Source organism: Schistocerca gregaria, chromosome 3, assembly GCF_023897955.1.
Source record: "Schistocerca gregaria isolate iqSchGreg1 chromosome 3, iqSchGreg1.2, whole genome shotgun sequence".
In the NCBI taxonomy this organism is placed as follows: domain Eukaryota; kingdom Metazoa; phylum Arthropoda; class Insecta; order Orthoptera; family Acrididae; genus Schistocerca; species Schistocerca gregaria.
In genome coordinates, this window is record NC_064922.1 from 227,848,741 (window position 1) to 227,874,404 (window position 25,664).

The 25,664-nt window shown below is 42.7% G+C and overlaps 1 protein-coding gene across 1 annotated transcript in view; it reads right to left on the minus strand.

The window, feature by feature from the left end:
• Nucleotides 1-23,807, minus strand: part of LOC126355984 (phosphoacetylglucosamine mutase) — a 110,903-nt gene extending 87,096 nt beyond the window's left edge. Inside the window, exons 1-2 of the mRNA XM_050006601.1 lie at nt 23,485-23,807; nt 14,166-14,236 (exon numbers count right to left, since the gene is read on the minus strand). Of these exons, the coding sequence (XP_049862558.1) occupies nt 14,166-14,236; nt 23,485-23,600 (187 nt within the window). The 5' untranslated portion in view covers nt 23,601-23,807. The remainder of the gene's footprint in view (nt 1-14,165; nt 14,237-23,484) is intronic.
• Between the last annotated feature and the right edge of the window lie 1,857 nt (nt 23,808-25,664).

Sequence of the window (25,664 nt, forward strand, 5' to 3'; positions counted from 1 at the left end):
CGGCTGATGCTGGGGCAACAACAGGAAGATGGGGAAGTGGTCACTACCACATTGGTCGTCTTGTGCTCTCCAGTGGATAGATGGGAAAAGTCCTGGGTTGCAAATTGATAAATCAATGGGCGAGTAACTACTATGAGCCACACTGAAATGTGTGGTGGCCCCAGTACTTAAGAGGCAGAGGTTGAATTGTGACAGTAAAGTTTTGACATCTCTGCCTTAGCCAGTAAGCATGGTACCAACCCTCAAGGGGTTATGGGAATTAACATCTCCCAGAAGTAGGAAAGGTTTAGGGAGTTGATCAATCAGTGCAACTAATACATTCAGGGGTACTGCACCACCCGGAGGAAGACATATATTGCAGACAGTTATTTCCTGTGTCATCCTTATTCTGACAGCCATAGCTTCACGAGTGGTTTGAAGGGGCACATGTTCACTACAGACTGAGTTTAGGACATAAATGCAAACTCCACCTGACACACTATTATAGTCGCTACGGTTCCTATAATATCCCTTGTAGCTGCAGACGGCATGGGTCCATATTGCTGGGAACTAGGTTTCCTGGAGGGCAATGCAGACAGCAGGTGTAAAACTTAACAGTTGCCATAGCTCAGCCAGGCAGAGGGAAAAACCACTGCAATTCCACTAAAGGATGACATCGTAAGGCTGGGAAGGCAGAGAACATTCAATGAGCCAGGTAACACCTCAGAGTCACCTGCTGCCACCGATTTATTGCCTGAGCAGTCTATATCTATTGTCTGAGGGTCTGACGAGATCTAGGTCCTCAGCAGACGCCAAAATCTCCACCCCATCCTCAGCTGCAGGGCTTGTAGGTAGTGATGGTGTGGGTGCCACAACAATTTCCTTGGTCTTAGGGGTCTTCTTTTTGGATTTCTCTCACTGCTTCTTGAGTTTCCCTGGCTGGGAGGACTTCACTGGCCCAGTCTCCGGGACTGAGAATGAGTGTGAAGCCCTACGACCTCCTGCTTTTGGGCTCTGCAGCCACTGGCGGGTATCATCTTTCCCACTAGATGAAACCTGGGAAGGGAGTGACCCAAGGGACCCCTTCCCAGCAAGAGAAACTGAAGAAGACTCACACTTCTCTAGCTTAGAAGTGGGGAGGGACGTATCCGATGGTTGGGGGGCGTGTTGCTCCCGAAGTAGGTGGTGCAGGAGCAATACGGAAGGAAATGCCCCCGACCACCAAGGGGGCAGGTGTACGCTTCCAGCTCTGGGAGGTGACCTGGGTTGGTGGGGCTAATGGTGCCAGAACTGCTGTAGCGGTGGCATAAGGCGATGTCATACGCACAGTATGCAAGCTTTCAAATTTTCTCTTAGCCTCAGTGTTGGTCAGTCTGTCCAGGGTCTTGTAATCCATGATTTTCCTTTCTTTCTGGAGAATCCTGCAGTCAGGCATGCAAGGCAAATGGTGTTCTCCGCAGTTGACACAGACAGGAGATGGGGTACATGGAGTACTGGGATGTGATGGGCATCCGCAATCTCGGCATGTGATGCTGGAAGTACAGCGGGAAGACAGATGGCTGAACTTCCAGCACTTAAAGCACTGCATCGGGGGAGGGATATAGGGCTTTACATCACACCGTAGACCATCACCTTGACCTTCTCAGGCAATGTATCAACCTCAAAGGCCAAGATGAAGGCACCAGTGTCAACCTGATTATCCTTCAGACCCCAGTGGACATGCTGGATGAAATGTACACCTCGCTGCTCTAAATGGTGCACAGCTCATTGTTGGACTGTAAAAGAAAGTCTTTGTGAAATATGATAACCTGGACCATATTTCAGCTCTTATGGGGTGTGATGATTACAGAAACATCCCCCAGATTGTCACAAGCGAGTAACTCCTGTGGCTGGGCAGAGGATGCTGTTTTGATCAAAACTGACCCAGATCTCATTTTGGACAAGCCCTCCACCTCCCCACACTTGTCCTCTAAATGCTCAACAAAAAACTAAGGCTTCATCGTCATGAAAGATTCTCCATCAGCTCTCGAACATACAAGGTAATGGGACGAATAAGATCTGCTGCCATCCTCAGCCTGACATTCCTCTCATGGTGTGGCCAGGGAGTTCAACAATTTAGGGTCATACTTCTGTGTGCTGAATTGAGCTCGTGATAGCCTAGAGACTGCTGGTGTTTCACCACCAGCATGTTCTTGCCCAAGAGATGAAGAATGGGCAGGACTACAATGCGACGACGAGAAATTGGGCTAAAGATCTCAATGCATGATGAACTCGATGCACCTTGTGAGGTGCCCTTCCCCAATTGGCTCGCTCTTTGGGAAAATTTTGAAGAATGGAAGTCAAACCCTACAGGGGACCATCACATAAAGGCCAAAATGTGTGAAACTCCTTTTAGTCACCTTGTACGACACGCAGGAATACCTCGGGCCTATTCTAACCCCCGGACTCGCAGGGGGAACAGTTTGATGGATATACATATGTTTAGCACACTAGAGAAGGCAACATTTAGGTAAAATTCAAACTATTTTTTATTTATGTTAGACAATTCAGAAAGTTATTCTGTAGTATGAAATAAAAATGTGTAAGAAGGGGCTTAACATGTTGATTAACTCACACTGGAAACAACATTAATATTTCAAGAGTTTGGAATGGGTCTGGGTCATACAGCCTAGCCTTGGTCTTAATTTTCTATTTCTTGGAATAATGACATAATACAAATGTCTATTAAGATATAAAATGATGGCTAACTGTCAACAATAACAACATTATGTCAATATTTCTGAGCATGACATGGATCTCTACCATAAAGCATCTTCACAGCCACCATACTTACACCTATCACCAATTTCTTAATCTTGCGCTGCCACCACGAATCATACTGCATCCACCAACATCACTGATGTCACCTTCACCATAGCAGCCACCACCACCACCACCACAGGTAAAACAGTCTGTTCAAAATTCACACACTACAGTTTTTCATATTTATAAAATTTCATTCATCCACGCTGCAATCAAATTGGAATTCCAAACTATGCAAGCATACAGTCTACTTCCAAATCGTATAATTTTGTAACAAGTTAGTCAACAATCAAAGAAAGGTAGCTATGTGATTATTAGCACAGTTGTTTAATTTTCATTTTGTCTACTCTTACAAGTCATTAAACAGTTTATCTGACCCTCAATCATAATTTTTTTTTTATTTTCACATTGCTTCTTTGTATCATCTATTTTCAAAAATATGCTAGTACTATTTGATCAAGTTTTCAGTCACAAAAAACTCTGACTACTTATCTAGTGACAACTTGAATCTAATATGTGTTAGAATTAACTTAAAAAACAATCTGAAATCATATCTGCTTCACAGCTTCTAATCCAAAGAAGAATTTTTGAATGTGTAATAATATAATTATGGTTGTAATTTTGTGTGTGTGTGTGTGTGTGTGTGTGTGTGTGTGTGTGTGTGTGTGTGACTGAACATAAGTAAATCAATGGATGTAAAGAATTAAAGCCTAAATATTAATGTGAAGGGGAATCATACAAAAGGTCAGCACACTGCCACATTTATCACTGAAAAAGTGTATTATAATTTCAAAATTGATATGTTCCATAATATAGCAAGAAATCACAATTACGATCCATCGAACATACAAGTAACTATAACCATTGATAAATAGATTTCTATTGAAATATCTCAACAGTTGTTTTGTAAAACCAAACAAAGTAACTAAGATTCGACTCCTCTTTCTTGAGTACTTGCTTCAGGCCGTGATGCATAAACAATTGCTTCTTCACCCACACCTGCATCTTGCAATATGAAGTTGAGTAAATAAGAAATACCATTGATCTGATAAACCTAACTGCTTTCACTGTTTCCTAGTATTATGCTAATACCTGCCTCTGCCTATCTAGCCTCCACTCTGATGTTACTTCATTTACTGAAGAGATTGAGAATCTCATTAATTACCTGGAGATGAAATATGGCAACTGCAAGCTTGTGCTTATTGGAGATACCAATCTTGACATCAGATGTAAAACACAAATTGTTGCTTGCTCTTTGAACTGTATGAGCTGCCAATTTGTTCTGTATTAATGAACAGCCAACAACACAAGTGGTATGCTTGGGCTATTATAATTACCAACTCAGACAAATAGAAATTATGAGGGGAGTTCAATGAGTAATGCAACTTTTCTTTTCCTTGGCCAATTTCAGTGGCAAAAATGCATAATTGTAGTAGGCCATTATGGAATATTCCCACTTCAGTCCCTATAGTTTCATGAAGTTCTGACAGGTGGCAGCCCTATACATAGTTCAAAATGACGTCTGTAATGGAGATGCGTTCCAAGCAGGGAGTTGTCATTGAGCTTCTCATGACAGAGAACCAGACCATGACAGATATCCATGGACACTTGTAGAATGTCTACAGAGAGCTGACAGTGAACAAATGCATGGTGAGTCATTGGATGAGGCATCTGCCGTCATCACAATGAGATCGTGCAAACCTGTCCGATCTCCCGCATGCCACCCAGCAACACACAACTGTGATTCCTGCAATGCTGTAACATGCAGACACTCACCTCTGAGGTGGTCAGCAAATCACAAAGAAATACCTCAAACACACTGGGTATTTAAAGAAGTGTGCCCGCTGGGTTCCTCATCACCTAAGACCATAAAGAACAACAAAGGGCCATCTGTGTGGAATTATTTGCATTTTTTGAGGCTGACGGTGACAATGTTCTGTCAAACATCACCACAAAACTTCGTTGGACTGCTCTTCCTCCTTCCCCTTACAGCCCAAATCTCGCATCTTCCCACTTCCAGCTGTTTATTGCAATGAAGGATACACTCTGTGAGAAGCAGAATGTGGATGATGCATAGGTTAGTGATGCAACAAGACATTGACTCTGATGTCAACCAATAAAGCGGTACCATGTGGGCATATAGCTACAAGCATCAAAATGTTCAAGGACCCCCTAGTGGGGAAACAGTGCACCTGTGACATTTGTGTCATATAAAAAAATATTAAGCCAGTAAAAGAAAGAAAAGAAAAATTTGGAGTAGAAATTAAAATCCATGGAGAAGAAATAACTCTGCAGTTTTCTGATGACATTGTAATTCTGTGAGAGACAGCAAAGGACATAGAATATAGCCTCAAATATTAGGAAATCTCTTCTGGAGGTATTTGTCTGGAGTGTAGCCATGTATGGAAGGGAAACATGGTTGCTAAACAGTTTAGATAAGAAGAGAGTTGAAGCTTTTGAAATGTGGTGCTACAGAAGTATGCTGAAAATTATATGAATAGATCGTGTAACTAATGAAGAGGTACTGAATAGGATTGGCGAGACATGAAATTTGTGGCACAACTTGACTGAAGAATGGATCGGTTGACAGGACACATTCTGATACATCAAAGGATCACCACTACAATGTTGGAGGGAAGATATGGGGTTAAAAATAACAGAGAGAGACCAAGAGATAAATACACTAAGCAGATTCAGATGGATGTAGGTTGCAGTAGTTACTTGGAGATGAAGAAGTTTGCATGGAGGGCTGCATCAAACCAGTCTCTCGACTGAAGACCACGACAACAACAACAACAACAACAACAAAAATTTTCTTTTTATATCCTCTAAATATGTTAAAATATTGTATGCATATATATTTTTTTTCACTCTATATCGATTACAGTGATCATTTCCCAGATTTTTATGAAACTTGTCACAACATAAAGACAGTTCAAGGCGAAAAGAAAATTTTAAAAATTAATGAACAGAGTTGCACATATATGCTATGAAAAATAGTTGATTTGTAATGTGAGCAGTTTAGTTTCTTTGTTTCAAGGAGGGATAGCTTACAAATTAAAACATTTGGTTTCAGTGATAATTTTATAGTCTTGTACCACTTTCACTTTTGCTGTATGTCATAAACACAATGCATCATAATATGTTAAAGTAAGTGACAGATGATTTCTGCAAGTCATGGGCTGATTTCACTTACTACCCCATAAGCAAATTTATATTCAGCTCATTTCTCATATTTCCCACTGATACTTGAACGATTCACAAATTACAAAATACCATATCTGAACCTCCATATCAGTAACACACATTAGAAAAGAAGTTACAGTTCTTCGTGAAAGTAATTTGCCATTTGCCTTCCCCACTAGTTGAATTTGGCATTTCAATTTCTCTCATTTGAATGTATATTTCCAAGCACCATATGAATGAACAGTTATTTCTCATGTTTGCCACTTACACCTCTACTTCACTACATACATTTTTTACATTATGTTTATGTTTAGCCAATGGCAAATCCTTACACTGGGCTACAACGGAGATAATCTGTTAGTCTTTAGCAGAGTATATGGTATGATGAATTTATGTGCAAAGTTCAACAACACACATTTATACTCTACAAGTCATACTTTATAGTGTGGGATGAACGATAGTTTTTATACCAGCTACCCTCTTTCCTACTTGCAAGTAGTGCATGAGATAAATAACTGTCAGTAAGAGTATCTTACAAACACCAATGTTTCTGATTTTTGTCATTACAGCCATTTCATGAGATATATATGGAAGAACATAATAAGTTTCCCAAAACTGTTTGGAAAATCACTCTCAGGATGTTATCAGTAATTGTCTCCATGACGCACTGTTCGAGTCTTATGGTGTCTGTCGTGTCACTGTAGTTGGAAGACAACTTCCATAACACTGTTGTACTTGATAAACTAACTAATGACTACAGATACTGTTGTTCTTTAGATTTGCTTTATTAATACTACTGGACTGGACATTTGATTCAGGAACTGGCAGTTTACTCTCAACATTAATAAATGCACTATATTCCACATAAACAGGTAGAGAAACCTGCTTATTCTCAGAGTGATGAGCAATACTCAAGAATCAGTCGAACAGAATGTTTTCAAGCTACCTCCATCATCAGTTAACTACATTTCCTTGCAACTTTTTCAGTGAACCTCAGTCTGGCATCTACCTTTCCTACAACTGGTTTTATAAGGTCAATTCACTTCAAATAACTCTGGACACACACCTCTAGATATTTAGCAGTTGTGACTGTTTCCATGCATTGCTCACCAATTCTGTAATCTGACAATACTGAGTTTTTCTGCTATTCATGTGGAATATATTACATTCATTCCTTAATATTGAAGGTCAACTGCCAGTCCCTGCACGAAATGCTGACCCTTTGCAGGTCTTCCTGTACTACATTTTTCTGGTTTTGTGAGTTGTCATTTATATAATCATTAATGGTAATGGTTGATTGCCATGGCTGGCTGAGGCTGAAAATAAGAAGGAGAAGCCAGCCACTCTGCAACACCATACAAGCACTAGGGTGGAGGACACAGAGGGACAAAGGATATGCACAATAATTTAGATCAAATGATAAAACCCATCATCACGAATAAAACATAAAACTAAATCAGTCGATGCGGCGTTGCCAGATAAAATTAGCAGCAACGAGTCCAGTACATGAAGAATTTGTCGCAGGACAGTCAAAGTGGGACAGTGCACCAGAGTATGGGCTATTGTAAACCAGGTGCTGCATCGACGCTGTCACAGGAGATAGCAATGGGTCACCCAAGCGTGGCCAATGCAGAGCCGGCAGAGAATCACAGATTCCCTGTGAGCGGCCTGCACACAGGACTGCCAGACATTCCTAGTCTCCTTAATGGCACGCAATTTGTTGTGCATACTGAGACTATGTCATTCCGTCTCCCAAAGCCAAAAAACCTGGTGACGTAAAAACGAATGTAGGTCAGTTATTGGAATGCCAATCCCCATAAGCAGTTTCTGTCTAGACTGTCTGGCCAGCTTGTCAGCAAGTTCGTTACCTGGGATTCTGACGTGTCCTGGAGTCCACACAGACACCACTGAACGACCGGACCATTCCATGGCATAGATGAACTCCTGGATGGTTGCTACCAAAGGATGGTGAGGATAGCACTACTCGACAGCTTGTAGGCTGCTCAAGGAGTCAGTACACAGAAGAAACGACTCAAGAGCACGAGATATAGCCACCAGCTCTGCAGTGAAAACACTGCATCCATCGGGCAAGGAATGCTGTTCAATATGCCCTCCATGGACATATGTGAAGCCAACGTGACCATCAACCTCAAGCTGTCAGTGTAAATGACTTCATGGCTTTGGTACATGTCAAGAATCAAGATGAAGTGACAGCGGTGAGCTGCAGGGTGAAGTGAGTACTTTGGGCATGTGAAAGGTCCAGCCGAAGCTGCGGACTAGATGTACACCATGCAGATGTACATGTTTGGACCTCAAGTGTAGGTGGTAAAAGGCAAGGACTCCAATTCAGATAGAAGGGATCTGATGAGAACTGCAATTATATGCCCAAACCTGGGCCGCTGATGTGGGAGGTGAACTACGATAGGTGGGAAAAGGAGACGGTAATTTGGATGCGCAAGAAAACTATGAACATGTGCAACATAACTGGTGAGCAGTTGTGCATGCCAGACCTGCAATGGAGGAACTCCAGCCTCCGCAAGGATGCTGGTCACTGGACTCGTCCTAAAAGCTCACGTCACTAGTCTAATGCCACAGTGGTGCACTGGGTCAAGTAAACACAACGCTGAGGGCCCCGCTGAACCATAAACGAGACACTCATAGTCAAGGCGGGATTTAACAAGGGCTCTGTTGATTGGTTCGTTGGTTTAAAGGCAGAAGGGACCAAACTATGAGGTCATTGGTCCCTTGTTCCTAATAAAACAGTGCCACAAGTTTGAGAATAAAACGAATGAAATATATAAGACAAAACGAAAAGAAAGGAAAAGCCACAAGAATAAAGGGAAGGCAATGAACACTAAAAGGAACCAAAGAGGACAAGAAAACAGACGCTAGAAACAGAAAAGAGTAAAACATGAAACTGTATCAGTGGCTGGCCAACCATGAGAATAAAAAGGGAAAGCCAGCCACTCTGCAACACATTAAATCCTCCACCCTAAAAGGACTAAGGTGGAAGACACAGAGAGACAAAGGACATGCGCTAAAACCTACATAGAAGTATAAAACCCACTCTCACAGATAAAACATAAAACTAATGCAGCTGTGGAGGCATTGTTGCCCAACAGCGAAGGCAGAGTGCTGGGAAAGTTAAAAGTCTGCCACAGAGCGGCTAAAAGTCGGCAGTCCAGCACGAGATGGACAAATGTCATTTAGGAGCCACAGCAACACTGAGGTGGGTCCTCGCGACAGAGTAGGTATCCACGCATTAGCCACGTATGGCCAATGCGGAGCCGGCAGAGGACAACTGATTCCCTGCGAGAGGCCCGCATGGAAAACTTCCACACATTCATAGTCTCCTTAATGACACGCAGTTTGTTATGGGTGCTGCTATGCCATTCTGTCTCCCAAAGCTGTAAAACCCTTCGGTGTAAGACAGAATGCAGGTCAGCTTCGGAGATTCCTATCTCCAGAAGCAGTTTCTGCGTCGCCTCTTTGGCCAGCCTGTCGGCAAGTTCGCTGCCAGGGATTCCGACGTGTCCTGGGGTCCACACAAACACCACAGAGCAGCGGGACTGTTCCGGGGCAAAGGTGGACTCCTGAATAGACGCTACCAGAGGGTGGCGAGGGTAGCACTGGTCGATAGCTTGTAGGCTGCTCAATGAGTAGCACACAGGCGAAATGACTCGTCAGGGCATGAGCGAATGTACTCAAGAGCATGAGATACGGCCGCCAGCTATGCAGCGAAAACACTGCAGCCAACTGGCAAGGAGTGCCACTCAATATGTCCACCATGAACATATGCAAAGCCTACGTGACCATCAGCCCTTGAGCCGTTGGTGTAAACCACTTTAAAGCCTCGGAACACATCAAGAACACCCTGACATGGAGCCAGTAGGCCATGTAACTCCAGGACCCGACCCAATCCAACCACGGACACACCATATGTTCCAGCAGCTTACAAGGAACGTTGGTGAAGCTGATGGGCCGATAGCTATCCACATCAAGCGGGTTTTTGCCAGGTTTGAGCACTGATATGATAGTGCCCTCCCGCCAGTGTGATGGAAAGATGCCATCACACCAGATCCAGTTGAAGATCACAAGGAGATGTTGCTTGTAGTCAGATGAGAGATGTTTAATCGTCTGACTGTGGAGCCGATCGGGCCCAGGAGCTGTGTTGGGGCAATGTGCAAGGGCACTGAGGCGCTCGCACTCTGTAAATGCATCACGGGGTTCACTGTGGCATGCAGTGAATGAGAGGACTTTCTCTTCCATGCAGTTTGAGAGTGTAAAAGGCTGGGAGGTAATTCTCCAACACAGAGGCGCAAGCAAAGTGCTCAGCAATTGTGTTTTAGTCGGTAGATAGCACGCCATTTATGTTAACACCTGTTTGGGTCTGGTACCCAAAAACTCATTTGATCTTTGCCCAGACTTGAGAAGGTGACCTAAGGCACCCAATGGTCGACATGTACCTCTCCCAACACTCCTGTTTCCATCTTCTGATAAGCTAGTGAATGCAGGCACGGTGCCGTTTAAAGGCTATGAGGTGCTCCAGGGAAGGATGCTGTTTATGCCACTGTAGAGCTCTCCAACACTCCTTAATTGTCTCGGTGACTTCCGACGACCACCAGGGGACTGTCTTTCACTGGGGGAACTCTAAACAATGAGGGATTGTGTTTTCCACCACAGAAACAATTGTTGTAGTTACCTGCTCAACCACCACATCGATGTTACTGTGTGAGGGAGATTCAGCAGTAACAGTAGAGGTGAAAGTTTCCCAGTCCGCTTTGTTCAAAGTCCATCTGGGCAGGCGTCTGTGGGCCTGACGCTGGGGCAGCGACAGGAAGATGGAGAAGTGGTCACTCCAGCACAGGTCGTAATGTGCTCTCCAGTGGTTAGATGGGAGAAGGCCAGAACTACAAACCGAGAGAGCAATGGCCAAATATGTGCCATGTGTCACACTGTAATGTGTGGCAGCCCCACTACTTAAGAGGCAGAGTTGTGACAGTAAATTTTTGACATCTCTGCCTCGGCCAGTAAGAAATGTGCCACCCCACAAGGGGTTACGAGTGATAAAATCTCCCAAAAGCAGGAAAGGTTTAGGGAGTTGATCAATCAGTGCAGCCAATGCGTTCAGGGGTGCTGCACCATCTGGGGGAAGATATATGTTTGCAGACAGTTATTTCCTGTGTCATCCTTATCCTGACAGTCACAGCTTCAAGAAAGATTTGAAGGGGCATAGGTTCACTGCATACTGAGTTCAGGACATAGACGGAAATGCCACCTGACACTATTATAGTTGCTACAGTTCCTGTAATATCCCTCATAGCCATGATGGGCAGAGGTCCACATTGCAGTGGTAGTGTTAGGGCCACCAGAGGGTTCTGTTTCTTAGCAGACTACTACTTAGTTTGCTTGTTCTCTTGCTTCTCTTAAGGGGCTTTCTCTGAAGCAGCTTCAGGCACAGAGGAAGGCAGTGAAGCTCCTCATCCAGCAGCTTTTGGCTCCTTGAGCCACAGGCGAGTGTCCACCTTGGAAGAAAGGGCCTCAAGTGACCCCTTCTGCATGAGAAGTGCCAGAGGAGGCTGTTGATTTTCCAGCAGGGGGGGAGGGGACCGATGTCGCTTGTATTTGCAGAAGCCTTGCTCCCAAAGTAGGTGCTTTGGGGGCAATGAAGGAAGATTTGCCCCCTACCACCATGAGGGCAGATGCATTCTGGTATCCCAGAGGGCCCACTGTTCGTGGCACAGAGTGAGGAATCACTGGCACTTGGGGCGGCGATGGTGATGTAACTGCAGCTTATGTCGACGTGAACCAAATCAGGTGTAATCTTTCGAATTTATGTTTAGCCTCTGTGTAAGTCAACCGGTCCAGGGTCTTGTAGTCCATAATTTTCCGCTCCTTTTGGAGTACTGGGCAGTCTGGCGAAAAGGGGGAGTGGTACTCTCCACAGTTGATGCTAGCGGGAGGTGGTGCACATGGAGTACCTGGGTGCAGTGGACATCCCCTGTAAAAGTGGTGGGTGAAATGAACACCCCGCCCTTCTAAATTGGTGCGGAGCTTGTCATCAGATAGCAAGAGGAGGTCACAATGGCAAATAACCCCTGGACCATGTTGAGGCTTTTAGGGGGAGTGACGGAAACAGGAATATCACCCAGCTTGTCACAGACGAGTAACACTCGGGATTGGGCTGGGGATGCTGTCTGAATCAAGACTGCACTGTTTCGCAGCTTGGACAACGCTGTCACTTCTCCAAACTTATCCTCAAGGTGTCCAACGAAAAATTGAGGCTTCGTCAGTAGAAAAGAGTCCCCATCGGTTCTGCTACAGACTAAAAACATAGGCGAATATGGCTCTCTCCATTCTGTAGCTCTACATTCCTCCCATGGTGTAGTGAGGGAGGGCAACAATTTAGGGTCATACCTGTCAGCATTGTATTCTATCTTGCCCTTCTTAGAGACTGCTGGTGTCATACAGTCACCAGCAAGAGATGACTTAGTCCGCTTCACTGCAGGTCATCCGCCTGATGCCACCCACTCCGATCAGGGGCTCTCCCCACAGGTCCCACCCGGCCATAGCACAGGCCAACTGGCATGATGACCGTTGCTGGGAGTCCTGATGCCCCACGAAGAAGGCATCTACTCCTTGGCATACGTGGGGAGTTTACAGCTCAGGCATCAGCAGTGCAATCCCTGTGTTGTCAGGGGGCTACCACCAAATGGGTACAAGATGGCCCCACCACAATGGACTGGCTACCGTGCTGGATATTGGGTGCAGAGAAATCCAGTATTGTCATGGAGGCGAAAGAGGACAGAAGACAATGGAAGAAGATGACATGCCCTGGAAAGTGTCCTCACCCAAATAGCTATGTCGCAGGTGGAAGTGCAAAGCCATGACAAGAGATTCAGATCAAATCTACGGGCACTCACGCACCACGTAAGGCATCCTTCCCCATATGGCCTGCACTTCTGTAGAATTTTGAAAGTGGCAGATCAAACCATAGAATTGGATCTGAACTCATAGGGCCAAAAAGTGAGACACTCCTTTTAGTTGCCTCTTACAACAGGCAGGAATACCTCGGGCCTAATCTAACGCTCATGGGGGAATGGTAATGGTCCTATAATCCTTGGGTTACACACAAAGATACTAGAACATCTGCCATTTTTCCAGATTAAGAATGAAATGCTGAGTAAAAATCAACAGTTTTGTGTTACTTTCATGATCATATGACCTCTTAAATGGTTCATTCTCATCGTTTGGTGACATTATATCAGGAAAGAAATCACCTTGGTAGCAAACAAAATATTTCTGTAAGAGTGCTAGTGATGCCATGTCAGGAAAGAAATTGTAGCAAATAATTTTCAAAATATGGAGAAAAGTCACTAGTCGAATCACTTCTATTTATATCCCTCCTCAACTTGACATCTGTAGAGAACAACATGAGTCTTTCATTATTATTGCTTCTGAAATACAAACTGATTTTTACAGAGACTTGTCAATATTGAATAAAAATGATGTTGGAGAACTTTTTCACAAATTTTTCTCTGCAATATCAAATCAAAGTTGTATATCTGTCTTTTGAGTGTTTTTAAAAATGAGCCTGACCTACCTTCTCTTCCATTCCAATATAAACAAAGACTCCCATCAGACTCATCAATCTTGGCTGATTTTTGACAATACCAATGTTTAACCATATGCCTTAAGCCTCCATAGCTATTCGACAAATAAATAAAAAATATTTTTATATATATTTTTTCTGAGAACTGCCGTTAGCAAATAAGGAAACTTAATTTGCTTGGTTGTTTCTTTTCTTTTCCAGTTGTAAATGCCATTCACACATATGAAAAAAAAAAACTTCCATCATTCCTCACAACTCAGTCTAAATCAGTACCAGGGAAGCTTTCGGTTCAGTTCCAGGGAAGCTTTCGGTTCTCTCACCAAGGCCACAACCAACATTGATCTTATCCTCTTAAAAGTGTACTTATATATTCTGTGTGTGTGTGTGTGTGTGTGTGTGTGTGTGTGTGTGTGTGTGTGTGTGTGTGTGTGTGTAATTTTGAGTTATTTACTTACAATAATAAATTCAATACCACTGTAAGATAATCCAGGTAAGAAATAAATAAAAACTTTAATATGGAAACTGCATGTTTCGACTGTACCATATCAGTGGCCAACAGGTGAAAACTTCAAATTGATAATCCTACCTCCTTTAGTCTTTGATCTTAACACTGCTAATAATCCCATTCTGTACATCACATGGTCCAGGATCTCGGCTCTAAAAAAAAATAGACAAAAAGCTTATGTATGCTTGAGAATCATTTAACATGACAAAGGTTACTTTGCCGTATGAATAAGGAGATAAGAGAAAAGTAAAGAAACTACACAGAGGGGGCTTTGAGCATGAGTTCAAGCATTTATCATTTATCAAATAAAAAATGAAGAAAGCAACAGAGGAATATTTATATACAATAATTCTGGCAGGAGTAATGAAAAATCAGTTACAACTACAGCTGATAAAACAGCATGTGAGAAGATTCGATAACAAAACTGCTTGCTACATGTCGTACAGAGCACAGGGAATGTAAAATGGATTTCTCACTCCTCTTACCAACTCCATACACAAAGTTGGAAGCTTTCATTTTACTCATCACAATGTCAAGATTTATGTTAACATGTGTGAATGTGCTGTATCCCCTGGCACCACAGCCACCAACCACACACTAGTGTACCGAGGGTTGCCAAAGCTCTGGCCCGCTTACAATGCTGCTTCTGCAGCTCAGATGAAAACAACCCGCAGCAACACAAAAGTACACTGGGTTGTTGACAAGCAAACCTCCAGCAGCCACAACAGAGCCATACAGCATCAGTCTTACTGCCATCGTGGCACTACCTCACTCCTGTGAGTCACATGCCTTTACCAGTATCCTCCTTGCAGGTGAGTCTTTAGGTCACAACCCAAGCTCTCTTCAGTCAGTTCACACTTCAAGCTTTATGTCGACCACACATGGTGGTCCCTCAATAGGAGTTCTTTCATTGAGAGCATTCTACACTCCTGGCTCTATTATGGTTGTGCCTGGTGGTTCATCAATCAGAGTTCTACTAGTGAGCACCCTCTATACTCCACACTCTACACTGGCTGCAACTTGTGGCCACTGTAGTGCATCACTTTGTGGGACTTTGTTTCTGAACTCACCGCCCTACGAGACAATATCACCATGGACTTCATTAAATATGTACATCTCTGCGCAATCTTGGTGATTAGCTAGTAGGATGTTCCAGTGTAACAGTAGTGATTACTTGCTGGAATGTTCCAGTGCTTCAATGATTAACTATCAAACTAAACCCTGTAGCACCAATTAATACTGCAAGAAACAGTACAGTACTGGTGACGATCACTGTTTGTTCCCTCACTGTAATACTGCAATGGCGAAGATGATAAATGTTTGCTTTAAGATTGTCCCACACTATTGTGGCAACAAGGATCACCATTTGCTCTCCTTGTCCAACTACAATGGTGATAAGGATCATCATTTGCTCCCTCCTCGTCCCACTATAATGTCAATGATGATCAAATCGACATTTGCACCCTCCTTGTCCCAACAATGGTAATGAGGATCAAAGATTGCAATGTTTGGTCAGTGTCTGCTGCACCAACTATTGAAGATTCGGCATTCTCATCTCCACTACAATGGCCATAAGGAGACTTGGCTTAGGGATTACATCCCCACAGTGTCCAGTATTTTTTGCTTTGAGCTTACTCATAGTAACGTTCGATATCTGGGCACTATTTCAGTATGTTGCTGGTTTTTTCTGTACCATATGTGTGCTGTCAAAATCCGCTGCCTCTATTAAGTTACCTCCTTGCTAACTCTGGTGCTTTCACATATGCCATTATTCAGTTCCTTCACCGAGGTACTGATCCTTCTACCCCTGTCCTAAGCCCACTTGAAATTCAATATGTCTTATGCCAATTTTAATGCTCCAGTGCACACACTATATCTGTGGCACCTCCCTCACTGCCCATCCATCCTCTTCCTCCTCGCACTCTCAGTGTTCACTTGCACATTACATATTTACTGGTGATCTCCATGCTGTTCCTCAACATCTTACACACTTTTTGGCATCCTCCACACCACTCCTCAACACCTTCTGGCCTTCCTATTCTTATCTTCATACTTAAATCCTTCAGTGCACCTGCCACCTCATGGCCTTTCCCCACCTGTAATGTGCAGTATCTTTCCAAATTTCCTCTAATCCACACTCACATGTGATTTCCTTCCCTTTTCTGTTCCTCCAGTGGCATCTTTTTGCAGCAATAGCCCTTTCCAGAAAAGTCTCACCGGACCCATGTGCACCGCTGCCAGAAGCAATCGCCGCATGGCAGCATCATCTTTGGCAGCAGCACTGCCTCTGGTGGCAACATCACACTGCAGACTCTACACAATTCCAGTCTGGTATCGCAGGCCATCAACCTCTGGCTATGTCCAACCACAACCAATTCTCATTGGGTCCCTTGCTGCACTACTCCATGGGTTCTCCATGTTTTTCCTGGCATCCTGCTATCCTTCCTCGTAGACTGGCAACCCTCCTCATTCTCTTGCACAGTTTCCACGGCAGCATCTTGATGCACCATAGCCATGATGCACCAGCACCACACACCATTAGTCACAGATCCATTCAAGTCATCTGGCACAATTCCCCTGTATCATTCACTGGTTTTCGCCATTGCGAGCACCCATCCCATCGACTGGCTCCTTCCTCCAGCAGCATCATCTTCTTCAAGATGCTATTCTATCTCTTCCCTTGAGGGCAGGGAGAGGGGGGAGGGATAAGGAATGCTGTATTCCCTGATGACACCACCACAAACCACACACAGTTGAGTACTGCAGGATACCTGAACTTGTCCCACTAACAAGACTTCCTCTGGAGCTCAGACGAAAACAATCTGCAGCAACACACAAATAAATCAGGTCATTTTGAATCAAGTAGTTTATAACTAAACATCCACCAGCTGCCATGGTATGGTGTGGCACTAGTCTTGCTGCCAGAGGCTTAAGAATTGCCGTAAACAGCACTGCCACTGTGGCAAGAATTCATTTCCAAGCATCACTTGCCTCCATTATTATCCTTCTGCCATATGAGAATTCAGGTCACCATCCAACTGTTCTGCGGGCATTTCACACTCCGGGCTTTACGCCGAATGCAACTCAATTCCACTTCACTGAAGTGTCCGCTTACTTTAATTACCATCCTCATTTCCTGGCCTCGAAACACCTTATTGAGCACTGCCTGCTGTCCTTGCTTGCACACGGCTCTCTATCATACAGTGTCTCTGGTATCGAGTGTCCCGGGTTTCGAAACCGCATCAGACAGCATGGACCTCGATTACCACTAGAGGTCTCTCCAGCCGTCGCACCGAACTTAAAAAATGTAGAAAAAGTGAAAAGAGCAAAAACCTGCAGAAGTAGAAAGAATAGTCAAAATACCAAGGAAAAAATGTGACCAAACAAAAGACTCCTATTAGTCACCTCTTATGATATGCACGGGTTAGCCACAGGTCTATTCTAGAACCCAATACCCCAGGGGGCAAAGATATCCTGGTTGTATATGAAGTATACCAGTGGCAGGACACAACCAATTCCTTCACTGCGCAATAGGTTGGTTGGTTGCTTGGTTCTTTGGGGAAGGAGACCAGACAGGGAGGTCATTGGTCTCATCGGACTAGGGAAGGACGGGGAAGGAAGTCGGCCGTGCCCTTTGAAAGGAACCATCCCGCCATTTGTGTAGAGCAATTTAGGGAAATCACGAAAAACCTAAATCAGGATGGCCGGATGCAGGATTGAACCGTCGTCCAGTGTCTAACCACTGCGCCACCTCGCTCGGTCACTGCGCAACAGGAATGGTAATGTCACCAGTGACAGTGCCAATAAAGAGAAGTTAATAAACATGGTTGTCTACAACATAACTTAGAAGTAGATATCCTTGGTGTGCTGTAGCCTTTTAAATCACTTAATAAAGGCAAGTCTTCTGGTCCAGATTGTATAGCAATCAGCTCCTTTCAGAGTATGCTGATATAGTAGCTCATACTTAGCACCCATACACAACTGCTCACTCTATGAAAGAGTCAAGCCTAAAGACTGGAAAGTTGCACAGGTCACACAAATACTCAAGCAAGAAAATAGGAGTAATCTGCTGAATTACACTCATGTCACTGACGTCCTTTTGCATGATTTTGGAGCATATACTGTGTTCAAACATTATGAATAACCTCATAGGAAATATCCTATTGACAAGCAGTCAGCATGGATTTAGAAAATATTGTTCTTGTGAAACACCCTGAGTAATGAGTACTATCAATAGGGATTCTCATATTGAGTCTCTACTTCTAAATTTCCAGAAAGCTTTTTGGTACTGTTCCTCACAAGCAACTTTTAATCAAATTGGTTGCCTGTGGAAAACTGTCTCAGTTGTGTGACTGGATTCATGATCTGGCATTTCCCAAGGAAGTGTTATAGGCCCTCTGCTCTTCCTAATCCATGTAAATGACTTAGGAAACAATCTGTGCAGCCCTCTTAGATTGTTTGCAGTTCATAATGGGAGGGATCCTCCTTAGTATCCAGTCACTGAAAAGAAACTTTTAAAGAAACAGAGATTACTGTGTAATAGGTAAAACAAAATGTAGGGCTATAGATGGAGAGATGTTGAATGAAACGCGTTCAACTGTCAAGAAAGCAATGCACACTGCCTTATTTTCTTTTCTTCTCCTTTAATACTTGTTCCATAGATCATGAATACGACACTTCGTAATGATGTGGAACGTGCCAGGACACTAATGTTAAAGTTGTTTTTGTTTTTATTTTTTCCCCTTAATTTATATCTAAAAATTCAGCCAATGAGTAGAAGGAGTTGTCATCTAGAAATTCTTTTAATTTATTTTTAAATAATATTGTAGCAGAATTGGGTGCTTCTGTAATGCCATAACATGTTTCATTGAAGTTTTTTCATGATCAGATGTCTCACAGGCACCAGACAATGAAAAATCCAGTTTCCATAAACAAATGGGAAATTGCATACTTAAGTGTTGATGTAAATGGAAAAAAGAGAGAATTACATATTAGAGTCATCACTGAGGGCAATGTTGCAAAAATTCTCTGCCACTTTCTGTTTAATGAATTGATGTGTTATTTTGACACAAATCTGCTTCAGTGACACACAAATTAAACCATGCAGCATGGATATTTTACTATGTAGCAGAGTGTGTGCTGTTTAGAAACTTGTGGTAGATTAAAATTGTATGCCAGGCCAGGACTCAACCATAGAATCTCGTCAGTCACTGCTTTTAGTACTCCAAGGTACAAAGGAGACCTTCTGTGGCACTTGGAAAATAGGAAGCCAAGAAAAATGGTCACAGTTCATGCATGAGTAGCCCAGACAGTAAAAGGATTCCCAAATGAAATTACACTCTACAGTGAAGTTTGCACTGATATGAAACTTCCTGGCAGATTAAAACTGTGTGCCAGACCAGGACTCGAACTCAGGACCTTTGCCTTTTGTGGGCATGTGCTGTACCGACTGAGCTAACCAAGCACAACCCGTCCTAACAGCTTCTATTCTGCCAGTACCTCATCTCCTAGCTTCCAAACTTCACAGAAGCTCTCCTGCGAACCTTGCTTCCAGAAATGCTAGTTCTGCAAAGTTCACAGCCTGCCATGGCTGGAAAGATTCCCAGAGGAAAGAAACAAACAAAGGAAGACTAGGATTAACACACCATCAATAGCAGTAATATCTAGAAACTGGAAACAAGCTCCAATCGAACATGAATAGGACTGGAAAATGGTCATGTAATTTTCAAAGTATCATCCTAAAATTTGTCTTAACACGACTTAGGGAAATCACAAAAAACTTATGTTTGTGTGGCCAAATTGAACCCTGCTTCATTTGTATGTGAGTATAGTGTCAAAGCTACTACAAAAGTTGCAAATTTTTGTAAGTGGTATGTGTCATGCACAACATACTAAAAATACTGACTCGTGGGGAGTTAGCAAGGGGGAGGGGGGGGGGTTGTTAAAGATAACTTTATGTTTTTCTTGAACATCATGAAAAGCCCTATTATAACAAAAATGTTTCCCAGTGCAACATTAATCTGCATTAAAAGTTTTACAAAAATGGTCCTTTTCATATTTTTTTCCCTTCCTAAGACTAATGTTTTCCACATATTGCAGGGGATAGAAAAATTGCAGGTTTTTAAAATGTAGTGTTTTAATTATATGGAACTGACGATTTTTGTTAAATGAAGTGGTTAGGAACAAATATTACGTGTGTATCACTCACAAGTCCAGTAGAACTGTATTAAGGGAAAAATTGTGTTCTGGTGGTGTGACAGGCTGGATGTGTTAGAAAGCAAACAGGTGAGGGAAGGCAGATTACTAGTGTGTGATCAGACACTTCTGTTCTTTGTAGGTCTGTGAACTGAAGAGCAAACAGGTAATTCCCCACCACCTCTTTACATAAAAAAAAGCCACTACAGGGTGTTTCATAAAGTTATACCAAGCCTTTTGCAGCTCACTGGCGAGATAGTGTGCAGACATGCCTGAGTGATGAAGTCCCGTACTCCTTGACAGAGCATAGGGGACGATGCGAGAGCCCCGCACTAGTGTACTAGGCAAGCTCCTAGCGGAGGTGGTTTGCCATTGCCTTCCTCCAAGTGTAATGGGGATGAATAATGATCATGATGACGATGAAGACAACATCTCAAGGCAGGTGACAATCCCTGACCCCATCGGGAATCGAACCCAGGGCCCCCGTCTTGGGAAGCAAGAACGCTACTGTGAGACCAAGAGCTGCAGATCATGGGATGTTTATTCTCCCCAAAATGCATTAACACTAACAAAAGAGAAAATACACATGAATGGATTCTAAATAAATCCAAGCACTATGTTCTACACTGCTAGATGGGAAACTAATTCTTAATGATCCTGTACATTTACCAGGAAAGATGATTTTCCCCACCATGAGTGCTACTCTCTTTTCAGTTTACAAGCAAACTGTATATACTCAGTGTTTCCTGACCAATTCTCTTATGTGAGTAGCCTAAATAACTTCAATGAGCTGCTGTTTGTATGGTGAAGTTACTTTCAGTTTATTAAGTGAGTATTTATTTGCAACTGTTAAATGAACTACATGTGAAGATGTCAGTGACATGCGTAGTGTTGGTGGGAAAGGAATTGGATTGGTAAATGTTGCATCTTGTTACTGTCTGTTGTTGACAGCATACTGTAAAGCAATGTAAATGTGCTATAGTCAATTGGTGCACCTCCGCAGTATATCTTGCAAGGTTGGTATCAGCATGTCCGATAGAATAGGACTGCTTACATTCAAATGTAGAACAGTAATCTGCTGTATGGAACTTCATAGCACTGACCCAGTTTGTGCCTCTTCAGATGTTGGGAAAGCTGAGTCTCAGATGCTGCATTTGATACCACTCACACTGCGAAGAGCATCCCAGCACTGATGGCGGAGACAATGAAATAGGCATTGAAATGAAATGATTGTATGGTTGCATACATATTGACATTTTCCACTCGGGCAGGCGCTTGCTCTCCCCCTCTCTCTCTCTCTTTTTTTTTCTTTTTTTTATGCAATTAAATACTCGCTCATTAAATTGAAAATAGCTTCACTATATAAACCTGAGCTTAGTGACATTGTTTTGCCCACTCACATGAGAGAACTGAACGGGAAATGCTGAGGGATGTATAGTCCATCTGTAAACTGAAAAGCAAGTAGTGCTCCTAGTGGGGAGTAGTAGTTTTTCCCAGAATAATTCTATGGCTGCCATACACGATGGCTAAGAATAAGTTTACCCTCTAGCAATGTAGAACAATGTGAACAGATTTACATAGATTCTCTCCTTCTGTCCTGCTTGTGTTAGTATTATGGGTAATTCCTATTTGTATTATATTTAGCATTAATGCATTTTGTGAAAAATTATCATCCCCAGGCATTTCTGCACACTGCATCACCAGTAACTCGTAAGGCGAGCTGCAGCAGTATCAGTATAACTTTGTGAAACACTCTGTAGTTGCCTTTTGTGATGTAGTGTGGTAGAGATAATTGGGAATTGCCTGGTCACACTTCAGTTCGCAGACCTACAAAGGAGGGAAATGCATGGCAATAATCCAGTGACCTTCCTTCCTTCACACTTCAACTCTCCACCTCCACCCCTTTCCACTTTTTTGTACCACTGGAACACAGTTCTAATACAGTTATACCCCATTTAGATGTGTTACACACTATTTATATTTGTCCTTAAGTCACTTCATTTAACAATAAACGACAATTGTACATCATTAAAACATTATTGTTGATGATCTGTTATTCTTCCATCCCTCACATCATGGAAACTATTAGTCCTGAAGAAAAAATTAATGCAACATGGGTTGTGTGAAATTTCAGTAGTTTAATGTTGTACTGGAAAATATTTTTTTGCAAGAAAAACATTAGTGTGTGACCTACAAATGCCATGCCCCTCCCTGTTGTTCATTATCCTCCCTATTATGACTGTACAAGGATTTGAGACTACACAAAATTTTCCCTTTTCCCCTTCTTTGACTGGACTTCATGGCACAAGAATTAATTAATATTTGATTTAATAAAATGGTTTGTTGATATCTCAACAGAAGTAGAAACCTTGTTGCAATTATAATTCATTTAGGAAAGAATTTTGCATACTCAGAAGCTTTCATGCTCCACTATTACTTCAGTATTATGATATGTAGGTCAACGTGCTGGGGTGACAGAAGATACTTTCATCAATCTCACCAGTATCAAAACAGTTAATACTGAAAATCACAGTTTCTAAATATAGCTTAACTTGAAACATATTGCACTAGGATTGTTCTGCATATGAAGATTTGCCAGAGGTAGTGATGGTAAACGACTTTTTCACACTTTAGGTGTGATGTCTCCTAACTTCCCACTTGGTACATACACCTTACACATCATGTAGGCACATGACATCAAAATATTGTGTATTATTATGTCTTAAGAGAAAGAATTTGGTGATTGGTATTACATGCTCTCTGATAGGTTAGTTTTCTCATCATAATATGATTGATTGACTTCCCACAACTGGAAAGCGAACGTTATAAATTATGGGTTATGATGTAAGGGAATTTCATGCCCACAGCTGTTGAGTGAAGCAAACCTTAGTAAACTGGTACGAGACACGAACTACAAGGAATAAGTTTTTCAACGGCATTAGATAGATACATATTCATGGACAAAGTACACTGAAAACAAGATCGACCTTTCACCTGTTTAGGGTGGGGCAATAAACGTATCAGAGTTGCTCAGATAACAATTTTTATAATAGAACGACACCTTATTCAATTAACCTATATACCAATACATCAATCTAATCTACATTAACACATGAATTTGTATAGCGGCACTTCTTGTTAGTGACAAGACTACGTATGGAAATAAATTGTGACATTAACACAGGTAAAGTAATGGAATACCCACTTGGTCCTAAAGCCAGCTGTTCCATACCCAACAGTTTTTGTATTCTTTCTCGGATGCTTCTGCGCTCCAATCTTTGCTGCTTCACGAAATAGGTTCGTTTTAATTTCTCCCGACATTTCCTCGCTTACAAATACGCACTCACACAATACAAAACTTCTCAGTACCACTTCCAAACAACCCGGTTTGCTCACGCAACTGTTTGCATGCGTACCACACCTCTGACGTCACTGAGGTTGACAGTTATAGTAAACAACTGTTGGCTGTGCCGCGTGGTTCAGCCAGGTGCCAAACTTTTTCTTCTGGTGTACCGGAAGATAATGAAATATTTGCTAGTCTTTTTAGTAGTATGAAGCAAGTCTGATTTCGTACAAACATATGGGATTATGGGCTGATAACACGCAATATATAATGAAATACGGACTGTTGCGACAATATCCCTTTTCCTTTTCTACATTCATGTTTAATTGTTTAGCAAATGCGACACAGGTTCCAGGTTAACTGAAGAATTTCCTTAAGAGTCAAATATAAACTTACAGCAGTAAATTACTGTTATCTTTATTAAATCATGTTTGTTGTAATAACCTTGCGTCTCCACTGTAATATTGAAAGATTTAGTAACAAAACATCATGCACAATAAAACTTAGTATAATATTTCAAAATATTTAGTTATAGCTCTGTTGCAATATGCGGTTTTGGTGTAATTAAATGTTATTATGGCTGGCTGCCTTCTCCAACAGCCCATAGTATATCAAACACAGCCACGGAGTTTAACAAAAATCAGCGGCCAGCATATTATACAGGGTGTTACAAAAAGGTACGGCCAAACTTTCAGGAAACATTCCTCTCACACAAAGAAAGAAAATATGTTATGTGTCCGGAAACGCTTACTTTCCATGTTAGTGCTCATTTTATTACTTCTCTTCAAATCACATTAATCATGGAATGGAAACACACAGCAACAGAACGTACCAGCGTTGACTTCAAACACTGTTACAGGAAATGTTCAAAATGTCCTCCGTTAGCAAGGATACATGCATCCACCCTCCGTCGCATGGAATCCCTGATGCGCTGATGTAGCCCTGGAGAATGGTGTATTGTATCACAGCCGTCCACAATACGAGCACGAAGAGTCTCTACATTTGGTACCGGGGTTGTGTAGACAAGAGCTTCAAATGCCCCCATAAATGGAAGTCAAGAGGGTTGAGGTCAGCAGAGCCCACGGCCATGGAATTGGTCTGCCTTTACCAATCCATCGGTCACTGAATCTGTTGTTGAGAAGCGTACGAACACTTCGACTGAAATGTGCAGGAGCTCCATCGTGCATGAACCACATGTTGTGTCGTGCTTGTAGAGGCACATGTTCTAGCAGCACAGGTAGGGTATCCCATATGAAATCAAGATAACGTGCTCCATTGAGCGTAGGTGGAAGAACATGGGGCCCAATCAAGACATCACCAACAATGCCTGCCCAAACGTTCACAGAAAATCTGTGTTGATGACGTGATTGCACAATTGCGTACGGATTCTCGTCAGCCCACACATGTTGATTGTGAAAATGTACAATTTGATCACGTTGGAAAGAAGCTTCTTCCGTAAAGAGAACATTTGCACTGAAATGAGGATTGACACATTGTTGGATGAACCACCCGCAGAAGTGTACCCGTGGTGGCCAATCAGCTGCTGACAGTGCCTGCACACGCTGTACACGGTACGGAAACAACTGGTTCTCCCGTAGCACTCTCCATACAGTGACGTGGTCAACGATGCCTTGTACAGCAGCAACTTCTCTGACGCTGACATTAGGGTTATCGTCAACTGCACGAAGATTTGCGTCGTCCATTGCAGGTGTCCTCGTCGTTCTAGGTCTTCCCTAGTCGCGAGTCATAGGCTGGAATGTTCCGTGCTCCCTAAGACGCCGATCAATTACTTCGAACGTCTTCCTGTCGGGACACCTTCGTTCTGGAAATCTGTCTCGATACAAACGTATCGCGCTACGGCTATTGCCCCGTGCTAATCCATACATCAAATGGGCGTCTGTCAATTCCGCATTTGTAAACATTGCACTGACTGCAATACCACGTTCGTGATGAAAACTAACCTGTTGATGCTACGTACTGATGTGCTTGATGCTAGTACTGTAGAGCAGTGAGTCCCATACCAACACAAGCACTGAAGTCAA